This window comes from Thunnus albacares, chromosome 22 (assembly GCF_914725855.1).
Source record: "Thunnus albacares chromosome 22, fThuAlb1.1, whole genome shotgun sequence".
Taxonomy (NCBI): domain Eukaryota; kingdom Metazoa; phylum Chordata; class Actinopteri; order Scombriformes; family Scombridae; genus Thunnus; species Thunnus albacares.
The window spans coordinates 11,377,060-11,394,787 of NC_058127.1; the positions used below are offsets into that span (position 1 = coordinate 11,377,060).

General features: G+C 38.7%; 1 protein-coding gene across 3 annotated transcripts; it reads left to right on the plus strand.

The window, feature by feature from the left end:
* The first annotated feature begins 4,452 nt into the window (after nucleotides 1–4,452).
* On the plus strand, nucleotides 4,453–16,770 carry pik3c3 (phosphatidylinositol 3-kinase, catalytic subunit type 3). Of its 3 annotated transcripts, none has more exons than XM_044341317.1 (26): nucleotides 4,453–4,872; nucleotides 6,328–6,516; nucleotides 6,751–6,894; nucleotides 7,083–7,212; nucleotides 7,433–7,459; nucleotides 8,403–8,489; nucleotides 8,694–8,789; nucleotides 8,893–8,964; nucleotides 9,114–9,218; nucleotides 9,846–9,938; nucleotides 10,111–10,296; nucleotides 10,555–10,685; nucleotides 11,249–11,330; nucleotides 11,470–11,534; nucleotides 11,636–11,741; nucleotides 11,847–11,963; nucleotides 12,232–12,363; nucleotides 12,700–12,828; nucleotides 12,972–13,041; nucleotides 13,204–13,268; nucleotides 13,348–13,432; nucleotides 13,528–13,602; nucleotides 13,717–13,885; nucleotides 14,460–14,550; nucleotides 15,314–15,439; nucleotides 15,849–16,770. In XM_044341317.1, the coding sequence occupies exons 1-26, from the start codon at nucleotides 4,808–4,810 to the stop codon at nucleotides 15,861–15,863; spliced, it is 2,652 nt and encodes an 883-aa protein (XP_044197252.1). In that variant the 5' UTR covers nucleotides 4,453–4,807; the 3' UTR covers nucleotides 15,864–16,770. The 3 variants fall into 3 exon arrangements, with proteins under 3 accessions (XP_044197252.1, XP_044197250.1, XP_044197253.1); XM_044341315.1 differs by having other exon boundaries at nucleotides 4,454–4,872; nucleotides 11,467–11,534; XM_044341318.1 differs by lacking the exon at nucleotides 7,433–7,459 and having other exon boundaries at nucleotides 4,455–4,872; nucleotides 11,467–11,534.
* Nucleotides 16,771–17,728: the final 958 nt, after the last annotated feature.

Here is a 17,728-nt window from a genome sequence, read left to right on the forward strand (position 1 = left end):
ATGTGACTAATGCACCTATAAAACACATGCCTAAGTACTGATTTTATTACTGCTATTACAACACTTAAATAAATACAGTCCGTAAAGTAAAAATGTAGATGTAGTTCAGATGCTACTGCCGGGTGCTTTCAGCTTGGACTGCTACTTACATACAGTGTGGGACTATAGTTACAGTCTGTATAAATGTACAGATGGGAGACAAATTAAAGGAAAAAGCTTAAAGGACAGGTTCACAATTTTTCAAGTGTGCCTTAAAACAACAGTCAGGTGCCCAAATGAACAGTGAAACAGGTTTTTCTTGCTGTAATCATCCCTCCTGTTCATACTGACCATTAGAAGATCCCTTCAAGTGATGGGGGACAAAATCCACAGTCCTTGTTTTAAGCAAAAATGTGCAATTTAAATGTTTATCTGGAGATAATAAGAGACTTCAGACGTCTGAGTTAGTCACAGTTACAGTCTTTTTAGTAAAAAACTCTCTCTGTCTTTTTTGGCAGTTTTGCCTTTATTGGACAATCACCAGTAAGGCTGCAGACAGGAAACAAGGGATGACGTGCAACAGTCATGGATCCTTGACTGGGACTGATCCGGGGATGTTGCGGTTTTGTGGCATGTGCAGTGACCATTCAGCTACCAGGGCTACCAGGACTTTCTGTGTCTTGATGAACAGTGGTTTCCTGTCCAGCTGCAGTGGAAGGACAGTCACAAAAAGAGGGAATTTGGCACTAAAAAGACAGTAACATTGAAAGATATTGATTTGATTTGACTAATTTGGTTGGCTGAGACCTCATATTAGCTTCAAATACACTTAAAAATAAATTTTTGCTCAAAAAAGGACTGCGAATTTTTGTCTCCCATCACTTACATTAAAAGGTGCATAAAGTGGATCTCTTTTAATGGCCAGTTTGAACAGCAGGAATGATTATGTCATGAAAAACATGTGTCAATGTTTGTTTGGGCACCTGACTGTTGTTTTAGGACGGACATGAAAATTTGTGAACCTATTCTTTAATAAATGAATTCAGGGCTTTATATATCCACTGAATGATGTCATGAGAATAAAAAGCATGTGAACTACATGATCACAGTCACCAGATGGTCTGATATGTTACGACAATACTCTCCACCATCATCATTAAAACATCAAATAAGAGAATATATTTTTAAAAAATGATGTTCATCCCTCCAGTATTGAGTTTAGAGCGGCCCTGTGTCTCACTAAGACACTTTACTGTGTGTAGGTTTTCCATGTTCACATATACTGTACAAACTCTTGCATGCGTTGCTGTTGCAGAGGCCTGCTGTAACCTCTGACCCCGTCTACCTCTGCAGTATTACCTCATATTAATGATGTCACATCATTAATCCACTCTGTGACCTCATGTGGGTCCCATCCAACCGTCCAAACCCAAAGGAACAATGGTCATGTAGTGTCAGGGAAGAAACCTGTTTATAGTAGAGCCCGATTGATACATCAGAGATTTTTACGAATATATTAGTATTTCCATATATGTTGGATGATAAACAATAAAAACACACAATATTGTAGAAAAAGTGCTTGAAGTAATTTAGAAACAGTAATTATTACACAGTTTGAAGTTGATCAGAAGTCTTATGAAGTCTTCTCTTATCACAAGGGCTGCTTACTTTGTTTTTCAGGAAGCTTTCAGCTTCAGGAAGATGATGGCTGAAAACTCTGCAAAGTGAGTTAACCTTGTGATAAGAATAGTTTTTATCTAACTTATATTTCCAAGGTCAAGAGTGTGACTCAAATTTGAAGAATACATTTATTTTTTTAGCAGTTTAACAACTTTTTCAATACTTTTATCACAAGGGATCGTCACTAAAATCATTGTGCAATTTGGCCTTTATGTCCTTGATTTTAGCATTCACAGTATGTTGCAGGTGTTTCTATATAATCTTTCTGCTCTTGTAAGATTTATTTCTAGAAAAAATGCCAAAATTAAACATAGGATCCTGATGTGACGAGACATCACAGTATCACTCCGTGGGCCTACAAAACATTAACTCATCTTCTTCCACTTGTTTGCTATCTACGGTCTGAAGTGCCAGATCATAGGAAAAATCCTCTCAAGCCTCTCACAGGAGGCCTCAGGGCCTCGTAACACAGTGTTTTACGTGAATTTCTCTGGTAGTCACAGTAGTCAGAGAGTGTTGATAGGTCTCCCTCATCAGTCAGGGATGCTTCTTCATTCATTCGATGTGTATGACTCACAGTTGCCCCTCTGTTGGTTTGGACATTTCAGGAGTCAGTCAAGACAACGGAAGATATTTTGATGGAAAACTGTTCCTCCATAAGTTCAACCAGGGCAGATCGGACCTCTTCAGAGCTTATAGGTCCCATACATGACGATGAGATCACATCCTAATTTGTTGTCGTCAGTTGTCGTCAGTGTTGATGAAAAGGGAGGACCTCATCAAAACAAAAGATGAGTATTTTCCTGTCACACGCCTGTTGCTCTTCACGGACATGCACTTAATTGGTGACAAGTGCATTTTAATTGGGAAGAACTTTCTGTTTGAAAGCTCATGAGGGTGTCATCATCAAGTCGTCAGACTTGGCATCTTTAATCTTTGATTAAAATGATCGTTTTAGCTTTTCTTTGTTATAATTTGTTATAATATAATCAATTGTTACTGTGAACATTACATGTTTCACCATTTAATGTTTCTTTTTAAAATTTTAGCAGAGAAAATACTACAATAGTTAATGTCTATCTATGATTTGCTATTAATAGTAATGCTGTCAGTATTATAATCATATTAATAGCCATTAGTAGTAATATTATAATTTTACTTTTGCCTCACATGAATGGCCAAAATACAAAGAAACATCAGTGCAACATCACATAACATTAAAGGAAACCTTTAACAAACACACATTAAGTTGAGGTTTGAATCAATGTTAAGCATGTAGGCATATAAATATATTTTTTAAAGATTAATTTCAGAAAAAAAATAAAATAACAACAGTCCTTATTGGTATGGGCTCTTTGTTTGTCTTTATGTTTTTGTCTTGCACAAATAATGTCCCCCATGAACTTTAATACACCTAATGTACAGTTGCAATGGTGAAAGACAAAGTATTGCAAAAAGCATTACATTGGTAGAAACATTCTACATAATGACACTGATAAAGATTATTATCATGTGCTATTCATAAACTTCCCGTTCCTACTGTTTTTATCACATATCCTAATTATAGTATGATTTGTGTTTTTCCTTTTCATATCTTATTTTAATTAATAATAATTATCTGCAACCTTGTCTAAACCTTTCTGTACAGTGTTTTCAGCGGCATAATAGTAAATGATAATATAGTAACTTGCATTTGTCAGGAGGTCGTATCTTATATAGAAAATACTTTTCTCTACTTCCAAGCTGAACAAGAAATAAATAAATAAGTTAATGATGATACATCCTTGATACAAAAGTTTATAAGGTTTGTTTAACATTCATGACTAAAGTTGGCACTAATGTATGGAGGACCATGTGCCTCATTTATCATTGGGCATTACTGTACTAAGACTGTGGCAAGAGGTTTCTAAGTTTATTAATGACAACCCTTTTGGCTGATTTTGCTTTATTGTATAAACATGTACTGTTATTAATTTACAACCAAAAGAATGGGAAACAAGCATACATCATCAATCTTATAATTATCTTAGCTAAGTTTCATACTGTATTCATAAGTGCAAGTTTGCCAACAAGATACCTCTCTTCTCAGCATTTCGTAAAGAATGTGAGCAGTATACAGACCATTAAATCTTGCACAAATAAGAAGGCTGTAAACTGTTAATGAGCGTATAGTTTTGAATGTCTTTATTTAACTTGATTCCGCTGTTTTATTTATTTTATGTTTATTTATTTATTTGTTGTTTGTGCACCCCTTCAGCATTTTGTTCTCAAGACTGTACCTCATGTTCATTCATGCACCAAGTAAAGAAAAACATGTATGGAAGACCACAAGTGTTACAGAAATAACAATAAAGCATTTCATTAAGTAATATCTAATTGTACAATAGAATCATTTATTTACAAATTTATGAATGATTGCATAAATAAATAGACTAAATCTCAGTAATTCATTATTTGAAATTATAATGGGCAATAAAAACAGGAATCATAAATATATATATATATATATATATATATATATATACAAAGGAAATATTAATCCATCAATAAATATTTTCTAATTAAAAAGGGATTTAGTAAAATATCATAAAACACTCAATAAGTAAATCATTTTTAAAAAATACATTAATAATTAATGCTTATGGAGCAAAGATAAATATACATTTTAAGCGTGGTGTCCCTTTAATAAGCGTGCTACACACCCGCCTCTTTTCCACTTCCTCCTTTCCCTCATCAGACTCGACAAATCAACCCACGATTCACCGATCGGCGGCTCGGTTTCCTCATTCCCGCTGCATCTGAAATCGACTGCTTTAGCCTGTCTATATATGTCGGTTGCTGCTGTGTTGTTGTGTAGCTATCAAAAACATCAAATCATGCCCGGTAAGACAGCAGGTTAAAATAATGTCTTTACCGTGAACACAAGGCATTTAATGTAATCCTTTTAAAGTCGTATACAGTTTGTTAACGTCTCTATCCGTGTGGCCAACGGTTGAAACGGTTTAAACTGGGTACCGAGGAGTGTTTTTGTGCTGATCCGAGGCCTTGTCGCAAGACCAACCGCTCGAAAAGTCTCATATAACCGTCCCGGATTTCATGTTGAAGTCGACAGATTTTTGGTTAGAATTGAGTGTTTTCCCGTCGGAAGATGGACACTGATAAATTTAACTATGTTTACAGCTGTGACTTGGACATCAACGTTCAACTTAAGATGTAAGTTGTGTACTTAAGGCGTCTTGTTTCAGTCATGCAGTGTAACGTTAACTAATCTATCTTGTGACTTGACAGGATGCTTGTTGTGTTTGCTCTGTGTGTGTGTGTGTGTGTGTGTGTGTGTGTGTGTGTGTGTGAACATGTTTCTTTGACGTGTTTGTCTCACTTTAAGCAGTTAGTAACAATTTAGAGTCACTCACAAGTAATGTCATGGTCTGTCTATCAAATAACACTCATTAAGTAGCGAAATTATAATAAAAAATAGTGCTGAAATGATTAACACTTGTCATGAGACAGAAAAGTAACTATTCCAACTATTTTTTATAGTCGATTAATCATTTAAGTCATTGATAAAGCTTCTCAGATGTTTGTATTTGCTGCTTTTCTCTAATTTATAGCATTGCACATTGAATATTTTGGATCTTGACTGAACAAAAAGCAGTTTTTTCTCTTTATTTTTCTGAACTTGCACAGGCAGAAGTATTAAGTGATAAACTGAAACACTAATTTTAGAGATTAACTGATACTGAAAATAATCTTCAGTTGCAGCCATAGTCTGATCTGTAGCCAGATGTGAAGTAAGCAACTCTTCATATTTGTGAAGGTATTCCCATGAGACGTTTGGCATTTCTATGTTATAATAAAGTTACTGAATTGATTGATAAATGGTAAAAAAAAATAGTGCTCAAACAATTAATACTAGTAGATATAACAGAAAACCAACTATTCAGACTAGTTTTATACTCGATTAATCATTCAAGTCATTAATCAAGCTTCTCAAGTGTTTGTATTTGCTGCTTTTCTCTAATTTATGTGATTGCAGATTGCATTCCGGGGTATTCTTGGGTCGTTAACTATTAATTCAACAAAAGAAGCACTTCCAATTTTTTGTATAGGCAAAATGATTAATTGGTAAATCGATAAAATCAATTACAGATTCATAAACAATGAAAATAATTACAATAGTTATAGTTACTAAATTGATTATTTAGTGGTCAATATTAAAACATATTTCACCCTCTAAATATGATCCAATTCCAGTAAATCAACTCAGTCTATGTTTCATGGTGTTGGATGTTTTCTTTCACCACCATGACTCAGACGGTATGTTCCTAGTGAGGACTCTCATTTGAAAGCACAATCGTCCCTTTATTAAAATCATGTGCACAGCTCATGAGTGTAATTATTGCATTAAAATAGTCTAATTAGTTAGGCAGTGGTGAACTATGGCCAGTTTTTAAGTTTGCACAGCCTTCTTTTTCGGTATCATAACTATTTTAAATTAAAATAGTCTGAAAAATGAAATTAAGATAGTCCAGACTGTAAAAATGAGTTTTAGGAAGACAAGGTTGACTAATTTGTGAGAGGACAAGTTGGACGGCTCTTGATAACATCAGCAAACAACAAAATTTCAAACAATCTCTTATCTTATCTTTCTCCTCTTTCCTTCTCCAGAGGCAGTTTAGAAGGAAAGCGAGAGCAGAAGAGCTACAAAGCCCTGCTGGAAGACCCGATGCTGCGGTTCTCTGGCCTCTACCAGGAGAACTGCTCGGACCTCTACGTCACCTGTCAGGTCTTCGCTGAAGGGAAACCTCTCGCCCTGCCCGTTCGCACCTCGTACAAAGCATTCAGCACTCGCTGGAAGTGAGTCCCAAGATGTCTGTTTGTGTGTGTGTGTGTGTGTGTGTGTGTGTGTGTGCGCCTCATATTTTTCCGTCTTTAGAGCACATGGGCACACAACTTCTTCCAATAACAACTTGTGCTTTTTCCTGTAGCTTCAGAAAAAATGCATTTCAGTTGCTCAGAGCTTTATGTCCTTCGTCTCACACTTTCTCTATGTTTTGCTCTCTCTGCGCTCTCTCCTGCCGTCCTGTGCAGCTGGAACGAGTGGCTGCGGCTTCCAGTCAAGTACCCAGACCTTCCCCAGAGTGCCCAGGTTGCTCTCACAGTGTGGGACATCTATGGGCCCGGCAGAGCCGTCCCCGTCGGGGGAACCACTGTCACCCTCTTTGGCAAATATGGGTGTGTCAAACTTGTTACTGATAGAATAAAACTGTGTTAAAAAGTTTTTTATTTTGCTCCCGTGTTAAAACATCAGCTTTGAATTCACATCAAGCCAAATCCCAAATTGGCAAGCAAGAGCACACAAAAAAAACAACAAAATAAACTTACGGTGTAGTTTTAAAAGCCCTCATCCTGTCTTGTTCCAGTATGTTCCGGCAAGGGATGCATGACCTGAAGGTTTGGCCCGGTGTGGAGGGGGACGGAGGGGAGCCCACCACCACGCCAGGACGCACCAGCAGCAGTCTGGCAGAGGATCAGATGGGCAGACTGGCCAAGGTACAGTATATGTGTGAACAGGAGAGCAGGGCTAAAGATTGGAGAGTGAAGGGAGTGTATTGGTGCAGGAAAGGAGGAGATGATAGGATTGTACGTGTGTGTGTGTGACTGAATGGCTGAGAGAAGAGGTTGGGGGGGTTGAAGAAAAAACATTGTGTGCGTTGGAAAAAGAGAGGAATCCTCCGATACGAAGCCCTGTCTAAACCACCGTCTGTTCCAGGGCCCTGACCTGGAGGTACTCAGTGATGTGAGTACAAGTGGAGGAGTTAGAGGTGGTAATGCAGAATGTGTGTGTGTTTGTGTACTGTATGTGTGTGTGTGTGTGTGTGTGTAAACAAGGCCTTGGCCAAAATTTATTTGAAAATAAATCTTTGTATTTTCTATTCATATTCAATACTATATCAAGACAATTCAGACTGTATCAGGGAAGTTCACACTAAATAAATCCTTCCTTCCTCTATTAAATCACTTTGTTTTATGTGGGAAACCCATAAGTAGGATAATCCCATACAAAGCATTTACAAATACATTTTGACTCAGGTTTTGGTGTGAGCACCTGTTGTCTGTCAAGATGTACGGCTGCGTTCTTGAAAGCATCACACACACAAGTTTTTCTGCTGTTGCCATACTGTATTTTATGTACGCGTGTGTATGCATGGACTTCATTTGTATGTGGACACAAGATATGTTAGCCAACTGCTTTTTGGAGAATCTACAGGGACAACGTCAGGAAGTACATTTCACTTTAACATTATCTGATTGGCTTGTTTTTTCCAATCGATTCTCCGTATCCCAGTCACCCTGAGTGCGGTCGACAAAAATCATATCCGAGGATGTTTCTAGGCTGCTACCAGTTCATATGTTGTTTTTAAGAGTGACTACTAATTCTAACCAGCTGAGTTGTGGGCTTCCTGTTCATGGCCAAAGTGTGTGCTTTCATTCCCAACATCCACACTGACTGATGAGTGGATTGGCTGCTGAGTGTGCGACCGGAGATGCTGGATTGGCTGCTGCCACTGGATTTGTGCATGTTTATGGATCGAGCAGTTTGCACACCAGCCACCCTGCTGTTACTTCAATTTTTTCTTTTTTATATATATATATATATATTTCATTTAACCCTTTTTCTCATCCCCATGCCCTCTTTCTTCTTGCCATCTTTCTCCCTCTCTGTCTCTGTCTCCGTACAGCTGACGAAGGCCCATCGACAGGGCCACATGGTGAAGGTGGACTGGCTGGACCGTCTCACTTTCAGAGAGATTGAGATGATCAACGAGGTGAGTCGGTTTAGGTGGATTCTGTTTCCAAACACACCATTTTTATATGTTTTAAAAACACTCGCATTCTGTAAGCAGTCATGGAAAAAGACGCTCGATATAAGTGGTTATCAGTGTGATGATCTTGGAGGAATGCAGTGAATTATTCAGTAGGATTATCTGTGTATCTTTTCATAATCTTTCTTGGTATGTGTTTTTCTGCAGAGCGAGAAACGTAGCTCTAACTTCATGTACCTCATGGTGGAGTTCCCCCGCGTCAAGACGAATGACAAAGAATACAGTATTGTCTATTATGAAAAGGTATTTTCATTTTTATAAGCATGTAACTAGTATCATATAAGCGTTAGCGTAACACTGGAAACTGTGTGAGCTGATTGGCGTGTTGTACTTGATCCCTACTCAGGATGGAGATGATGCGTCACCCGTTCTCACCAGCTGCGACATCGTCAAAGTCCCCGACCCACAGATGGGGATGGTGAGAGGAGACACACACAAACGCACTCTTACGTTGTAGCAAATGCAATAATAATGTTGCTGGTGAAATGCAAAAAGAAGGTCATAACTCGTAGATTTGTATGTTTAATTCACAATATATAATTATGTTTGCGTTACTTTTCCTCACAGGAGAACCTAGTCGAGAGCAAGCATCACAAACTGGCTCGTAGCCTCCGCAGTGGGCCCTCAGATCACGACCTGAAGCCCAACGCTGCCACACGTGACCAGCTCAACGTAAGTAACTGGCAGTTTAGTTTTTACTTAGGTCATATATATATCATTAAATCAAACAATAAGTTATTAGTAAAGCACCTTATTTAGACCTTACACACCTTACTTTACAAAAAAAACCTGGTCAGTATAGTGCAAAACTGGTCAAAATATGATGTTTAGTGTCTTATTGCTTTTATTAAACAACAATAGAACACTGATAAAAAAGGCTGGGGTGCAACCATGCAAAATCATTCTTGGAAGTCATGAAACAACATAGACGGGAAGCTGCTATCACTGTCGCAGTATGACAGATGCTTTAATGCACTATGTCTGTTTGAACTCTCAGTGCCAGAACAAACTATTTTAACATACAGATATAAATACTCAAGAACCATTTCTGTTAGTTTTATGATCTGTCATAGCTCTTTGATTTTCAGCATCCAAGCATCTTTTCAATAGACGGATAACAAGGCGCTCTAGCTTGGAGATAAAAGAGTCGTTAATTAAAGCACATGCAGAACAGAATTCCCCCTCAGCTGATGTTGTTTTTTTCCCTTTTTCCCTGCAAGTGTCTTCATAGCTGTGTCATTACAGACTCCGCTTCTGTAGCAAGTGTTAATGGCTAAAATCGATGTTGTGCACCGACAGATCATTGTGAGCTACCCTCCAACCAAGCAGCTGAGCTCTGAAGAACAAGACCTGGTGTGGAAGTTCAGATACTACCTCACCACTCAGGAGAAGGTGGGTGTGTTGGTCGATTTCTGCGCGACCGCTCTGTGTGTTTGTGTTTATTTCTGTCTCTGCGGTTACCACTTAATGTTCTCTCCTCGTGCTTGTTACTATATACGATCTTGCACATGTTGACTGCTTCCTCCTCCTCCTTCTCCTCCTCCTCCTCCTCCTCTCGCTGCAGGCTTTGACAAAGTTCCTCAAGTGTGTGAACTGGGATCTGCCCCAGGAGGCCAAGCAGGCTCTGGAGCTGCTGGGGAAGTGGAGACCCATGGATGTGGAGGACTCCCTGGAGCTGCTGTCCTCACAGTTTACCAACCCCACCGTCAGACGCTACGCCGTGGCACGCCTGCAGCAGGCAGATGATGAGGTAGGCGTTAAAGAGCGAGGGAGGGGAGGGGAGGAGGGGTCAAGAGGAGTGAAATCATGTGTGGATAGAAATGTTTAGAGTCTCCTGAGACACAAAGTATAACCAAGTATGTGCTTAAACTGTGAACTAAAATCACAAAAAACACAAATCAAGGTCTGTTTTTTGGTCCATTTCACCAGTTTTATTGAAAATATCTCTTAAAATTTAAGAAACTCCAGTTGTACTGTCACCATAATTACTCCCATCTCTTCTCTCTAGGACCTGCTGATGTATCTTCTCCAGCTGGTCCAGGCGCTCAAGTACGAGAACTTCAGTGACATTCAGGGAGGTCTGGAGCCAGGCAGCAAGAGAGACAGCCAGGGACTTTCAGATGACTCCACACTGGACAGGTCAGCACTTGGACGCTACAACGTTATAGCAGCTACTCTGGCTGTGGATCATAAATAAGTCAACGCTACCAACCACACTGATAGAGACATGGAGGTTGTCTTCCGGCCAGTTGCTAAAAATGTTTAAAAATGACACGTTTGTTCTACTTCCAATGATTTATTTTTCTTGTTTTATTTAGTTTTTTACAGCCTGGATCTCATTTTATCTCAGAAACGCTCACTGCCCTGGAGAGTATTTGCTGATTTGCAAAATATGATTATTTTTCTTTTAGACACCATAATGAACTCATTGGGTACTGTGATTTTACTGGCGTTAGTCTGCACGGATCTACAGCTCTGGCCAGAATCTCGAGCTGTCAGCTGGATGCAGAGAAGTGCAACTCTGCAACTGTGCTGACCAAAAATAAATCAAGAAACAAATCTTATTTTCAGACATTAAAACTGCAATGTCCTTTCCTCTGTCTGTACTGAACACACTATCTCATCAGCCTGAGTTTTGCATTGTCACGTTCTCTGTCTGCTCATTGATTAATTGTTTCTGTCTCTTTTTACTGTTTGTGTAGTTCCCAGATCCTCTCTGGCACGTCTGGACCTTCCACTACATCGCAGAAAGGCAAGGAAGGAGCTGACAGCGAGAATCTGGAGGTAAGAGGCAAAATGTGACAGAAAACAGAAGTAGAGATGATACAGTATGAATCAGCATAAATCCTCACATGCACCAGTTGAGGAAACAAAATAAAAAGCATGAAAACATGATATATGTGTTTGTATCTCTTTTTAGCAGGACCTGTGTACGTTTCTCATCTCACGTGCTTGCAAGAACTCCACGCTTGCCAACTACTTGTACTGGTGAGAACAGCTTTCTGACTGAAAAACGAGCTTAGTTTGTTATTTCTGAGAATGTGTTTTTGTTTGTACATTTGTCAGCAAAAGCTGTGCGTCTTCCTCAGGTATGTCATAGTGGAGTGCGAGGATCAGGACACCCAGCAGAGAGATCCCAAGACCCACGAGATGTACCTGAACGTCATGAGGAGGTTCAGCCAGGCTTTACTCAAGGTCAGCTTTCTGATATGTCTCAATACTTGTGAAAAAAAACCCAGTCAATCTCTGTCTCTTTATGGCCCACTTCTCTAACATAAACACACTTCCTCTTCCCTCCAGGGTGATAAGAGTGTGAGGGTGATGCGGTCACTGCTGGCCGCCCAGCAGACCTTTGTAGACAGACTTGTGCAGCTGATGAAAGCCGTGCAAAGAGAGAGCGGAAATCGCAAGAAAAAGGTATCAGAACATGTAACAGTGCAAAAAATGACTCAGCGGATACTTGGTTTGATACTTATTTGAATAATGCAGTTTGTGTTTTTGTATATCATTTCAGAAAATGTGCAAATATGTCAAAAATGCTTTCATTAGAGGTTGTTTTGTTGTGGATTGTTGACAGAATCTTCCAAACTTTATTCAGTTTCACACTTCAATAACACATAGTTGATTCTGGTGTTTGGTTTTAACTGTATCCGCCCACCAACACACTGATATTGTGTGTCTGTAGACGGAGCGGCTGCAGGCTCTGCTGGCCGACAACGAGAAGGTGAATCTTTCGGAGATCGAGCCGATTCCTCTTCCTCTGGAGCCTCAGATCCGGATCAGAGGCATCGTCCCCGAGACAGCAACACTGTTCAAGGTACGAGAAACTTTGCCTTCACCCCTAATAAATCGCTACAATGTAAAGGCAAACATGCTATTCAAGGCTCTGGTACACAGCGTCACTTGTGCATTTAATGGCCCTCAAACTTCATTTGTTGTATAACTGGACATTGAAAGCATAAAAGACAGACTGTAGACTGAGCTAACATGTTTTTATTTGTCCTCAAGAAGCTTTTCAATCAGTCTCGGAACATTTAGAAATGTTTATCTTCATCTTCAGTATGATCCAGTTTGCTCAACTTTCTCCTGACTCCATCAAATATCTGTGTGACACATCATTCATGAATCTTTTCTTCTTGTGTGTGTGTGTCAGAGTGCTCTGATGCCAGCCAAGCTGATATTCAAAGCCGAGGATGGAGCCATGTACCCGGTCATCTTCAAACACGGAGACGACCTGAGACAGGACCAGCTCATCCTTCAGATCATCTCCCTCATGGACAAAGTAAGAATACTTAAATATTAATATGATGACAGATGAGAAATTAATTACTCTTTAAGAATGATAACACAGTTGTTGATTGCTTGAACTTTATTTCTTTGTATAATTCTGTTTTGAAGTGACACTGTTTTGTTTTTGATTTTCAGCTGTTGAGAAAAGAGAATCTGGACCTAAAGTTAACGCCCTACAAAGTTTTGGCCACCAGCACCAAACACGGTAAGAACTTAAGACAATGCATTACTGTTTGGGAGAAAATAGGTTCTTACTGTAATAATTAGCACAAGCTTTTTTATCCTTCTTTCTTCCATAAAATCAATAATCTCTTTATGAAGGATATCTGGCAATCATCACATTTAATCACTGAATTTCTTGTTCCAGGTTTTATGCAGTTTGTCCAGTCGGTTCCTGTCGCAGAAGTCCTGGCTACTGAAGGCAACATCCAGGTCAGTAATTCACAATCAAAACACTCTTGTCTTCTGCCGACAAACACCATAACTTCTCATTTTGATCGTGTCTCGACAGAGCTTCTTCAGGAAACACGCACCGAGTGAAAAAGGGCCGTACGGCATCAGCTCAGAGGTGATGGACACGTACGTCAAGAGCTGTGGTGAGTCGGTTTAAACGGTTTCACGCTTATTCTCTACCTGCAGATGAGCCCAGAGGTCTAATTCATTTTACTCTCACTACTGTGTGTCCTTCCAGCCGGTTACTGTGTCATCACATACATCCTGGGAGTAGGAGACAGACACCTGGACAACCTGCTGCTGACAAAGACCGGTGAGGCAAACATGCTTTTTATAGATCAGAGTTTATTCAACATTTTTTCCTCAGTATTTTACAAAAAAAATACAAGCTTTGAGTATGTCGGGGTCGTCTCCTCTCTTCATTCAGGGAAACTCTTCCACATTGACTTCGGCTACATCCTGGGCAGAGACCCCAAACCTCTTCCGCCACCCATGAAGCTGAGTAAAGAGATGGTGGAAGGGATGGGAGGCATGCAGAGCGAGCAGTACCAGGAGTTCAGGAAGCAGTGCTACACCGCCTTCCTGCACCTCAGGAGGTAGGAGACCGGACACACACACACACACACACACACACACACACACACACACACACACACACACACACACACACACACTCACACACACTAACAGAAATAACTTCACTTTGATGTAGAGAAGAGTCAAGCTTCTAATTTCAAACTATGAATGTGCACAGACTGATGTTTCTACCAGAGCAGTGGGTTTGAATGATTTAAATTATAACCAACAAGTGTCCAAAGTGTTGATTTCCATCCTTTTAATGCAGCCACTAATATCATATGTCATTGTAGCTTTAAAAAAAACTTTAAAAAAAAAGACTTTAAACTTGCTTGAAGTAAGAAATAAATCACAGGAGACATTTAAGCTTCAGTTTCAGTCAGTTACATTATTATCACACAGTGAGGCAGTTGAAAATAGGGACTGTTTTGAGCACATTTCTTTGTTGGTTCACACAGATTTGACACAAAAGAGAAAAGCCTTTACAGAAACATTACTTACATTACAACAGTGATACTTTAAACATTAAAAAACACAAACACACATACTGTATTTAACCACTATGGTAAAATATCTTCCCCTCCATCTCTTCAGATACTCCAACCTGATCCTGAATCTGTTCTCTCTCATGGTGGACGCTAATATTCCTGACATCGCCCTGGAGCCGGACAAGACTGTTAAGAAGGTACTATTGTTGTTATGCTTAATGAATCTTATTACCCTGTCTCATTAAAAATGTTTTTTCAGTGGAGCTTTGATGTCACGTAGATAAAATGCAGTTTTGAAAAAGATTTTGTCAGAATTCACATTTTCTTTCTGATACATTTATATGTTGTTAAGATCCAGACATCAATTCAAGTCACACTTTTTACACTTTACTTAAAGCTTTAGCATTTATAAGCAATATATATAAACTCTTTAATTGTTTATAACACACTATAATGTAGTTGTTAAATGTAAAACACAGTTGTAATAATATAAAATGTCTTCATAGAAGAAATTATAATTATTGACAAATACTATTTTACTTCAAATGTCCTTTTAAAGCTGCTTATAACTACATTATAGTGTGACTGTTTAACTGCTTATAAATGCTAAATAGTGGGACTTAAAGTCAAAGTGTTACCACTCTACAACAGAAATCAGTACACAGGACCAGTCAAAAGTTTGGACATAACTTCCCCTTCACTTGAATGAGAACATGTTTAAACTCTTGACTGGTTCTGTACCTTCCGCTCTTAAAAGCAGATGAACCCTTGTTGCTTAGATGAAAACATGTTGGAAGTTTTGGTCGACCTTAAATAACGGTGACATCGAGATTTACAGGATTGATGGAAATAAAAATCAGGTAGTTGCCTCTCATTTCCACTTCCAGCTGCCAAAGTATTAAGCTGCCCAGTACAATAAATAATGAGTGACATTTATGTGGTTTAATATTATGCCTCAAGGTGCAAGACAAGTTCAGATTGGACCTATCGGACGAGGAGGCGGTCCATTACATGCAGAGTCTGATCGACGAGAGCGTGGGTGCATTGTTTGCTGCTGTGGTCGAGCAGATACACAAGTTTGCTCAGGTAAGTGTACTAAAAATGACATATACTTGAATCTAGATTTGGAAAAAAAAGACTAATAAAGAAATAAATCTGCAACAGTTTTGATAATCTGTTAATGAGTTTAGCAAAAAAAGCCAAAAATTCTCCAGTTCCAGCTGCTCAGAAGTAAATTTTTGCTGGTTTTTTTTAGTCTTTTATGATATTAAACTGAATGTTTCCCAGTTTGGGACTGTTGGTAAAACAAAACAAGCAATATGAGTGTGTTAACTTGGGCTCTGGGAAATTGTGACAAGCATTTTCTTTTACAGACCAATAAATTGATCAAGAAAATAACTGATAATGTAAAAAAAGATTAAAAGATGCAACACAGGATCTGACAAGCTAAGTCTCAACATGTTAAAATCTGAAACTGTCCACTGTCTCTCTTCAGTACTGGCGCAGATGAGCAGACCAGAGAGACGGTTGAGACGAGGCCGAACTGGATCGACAAGACGCACAGAACCCCCTGCAGCAGGAACACATGATCATACGGCTCTGACCCGTCTGATGCCACATGTGTGTGAGTGTGTGTGTATGTGTGTGAGGATGAAAGAAAAACTCAATGACACTGTTTTAAAAAAAAAAAAAAAGAAAAAAGAAAGGCCAAGAATGCACTGCCAACCTTTACTGCAAGATGGTTAAACAAGGACATGGACGTCTTTGTTTGCTTCTGTATATATCATGTATATTAATTATTAAATGAATTAAATGTATGGCCAAATAAAAGACTGTTGATACAACTTTTTTTTTTTTTTTTTACTCTAAAGCAGTGTGTATTTTTCACCATTTTAGCCCAAAAAAGTGCTGCTATGCAGTGTTTATGGCACGCAAGATAATTCTTAATTGAGCATTGCTGACCATCTGTGCATGGTCATATAATCTACGCTGGGGGTAGAAACAAGTCGAAACCCCAGAGAGCTGATGAGTCACCGAGAGAGTGACTAAGCATTTCCGCTGAGGGAAGAGATCGTTTTGTACTAAGATAATTTTTTTTAACAGATCTAAAATGAACTAAAACGCGACCAATCACTGTTTCAACATAGATATGTGCCTATTGTTTCAAACACTTGAAAAAATGTGACACTATCCCTTTTTTAAATGTATTTTTTTGGGGGGCTGTTATTAGATAGCACCACAAGAGAAAGGCTGCAAACGTCCCCTGCCAGACGTGAACGAGGGATTTTGCAGCTCACACAGCATCTTAACCCCTAAACTACAGGGGCGGCCTGTGAAACTCTCCTTTAAGGCATCAAAATGGTTCAGAGGCTTGTAAAGGCTAAGAAACATAAAAACCTGACTGCTGCAAAATGGGGGGGAAAAGATATTATCAACATCAGGCCACTTGTGGTCCGGGGGGGGGGGGGGTTGTCAGCGAAATAAAAACATTTCAGTGAAACCTGTTTTGTATTTTCTAATGTCATCATATATAAAAATCACTAATTGCTAGTTTTATCCAAAATGTTCAAAAACATTTGACTCACGTTCATTTTTTAATACTCTGTAAAATGTTAACAGTAATGTAATAACTTCAGATGATTGGTAACATTCTGACTTCTATCAACGCAACGAGGAAAAACGCCAACTTGTAAGACACTGTTCACGAGCTCTGCACGTATTAGTCAGACTTACATAATTTTTTCAGTATTTCTGGGTTTTTTCTTTTTGGCATAACAGTTTAAAACATTAGTTGTACTTATACTAGAACAACAACAAGAGAGCCATGGTTTGAAAAGCTCGGTCAACATTTCATGATTTTGACTAATCCATGTAGAGATATGAGAGTTCTGGCTGCAACCAATTATTACTTTGTTTAACAATTAATACACTGATTATTTTTTATAGTTTATAGTTAAAAAAAAAACTGCCTATCACAAGTTCCCAGAGCTGAAGGTGAATTAAGATTTAAGGTTTGTCTAAACAGCAAGATATTTAACTTACAATGACTTAAAACACAGAAAAGCAGCAAATCCTCACATCTGAGAAGCTGAAACCATTGAATGTTCATCATTTTACTTGATAACAGACTCAAACGATCATTAAAATAGTCCGAATTTCATTTTCTCTCAATAATCTTATCATTTCAACACTAGATTTGTTATCACCTTTATGTTCAGTTTTGGCATATTTCATCTCCCACGTCATCAATATGAAAAGTGGCTTTTAAGAGCAGCAATTATGATCAGTACAGAAAATGCAAATAGCAGAATTAGTGTCTAATAAGAAACAAGCTTCACAGGGTGAAATCAGTGAGCTGTGATACACTGCAGTTTA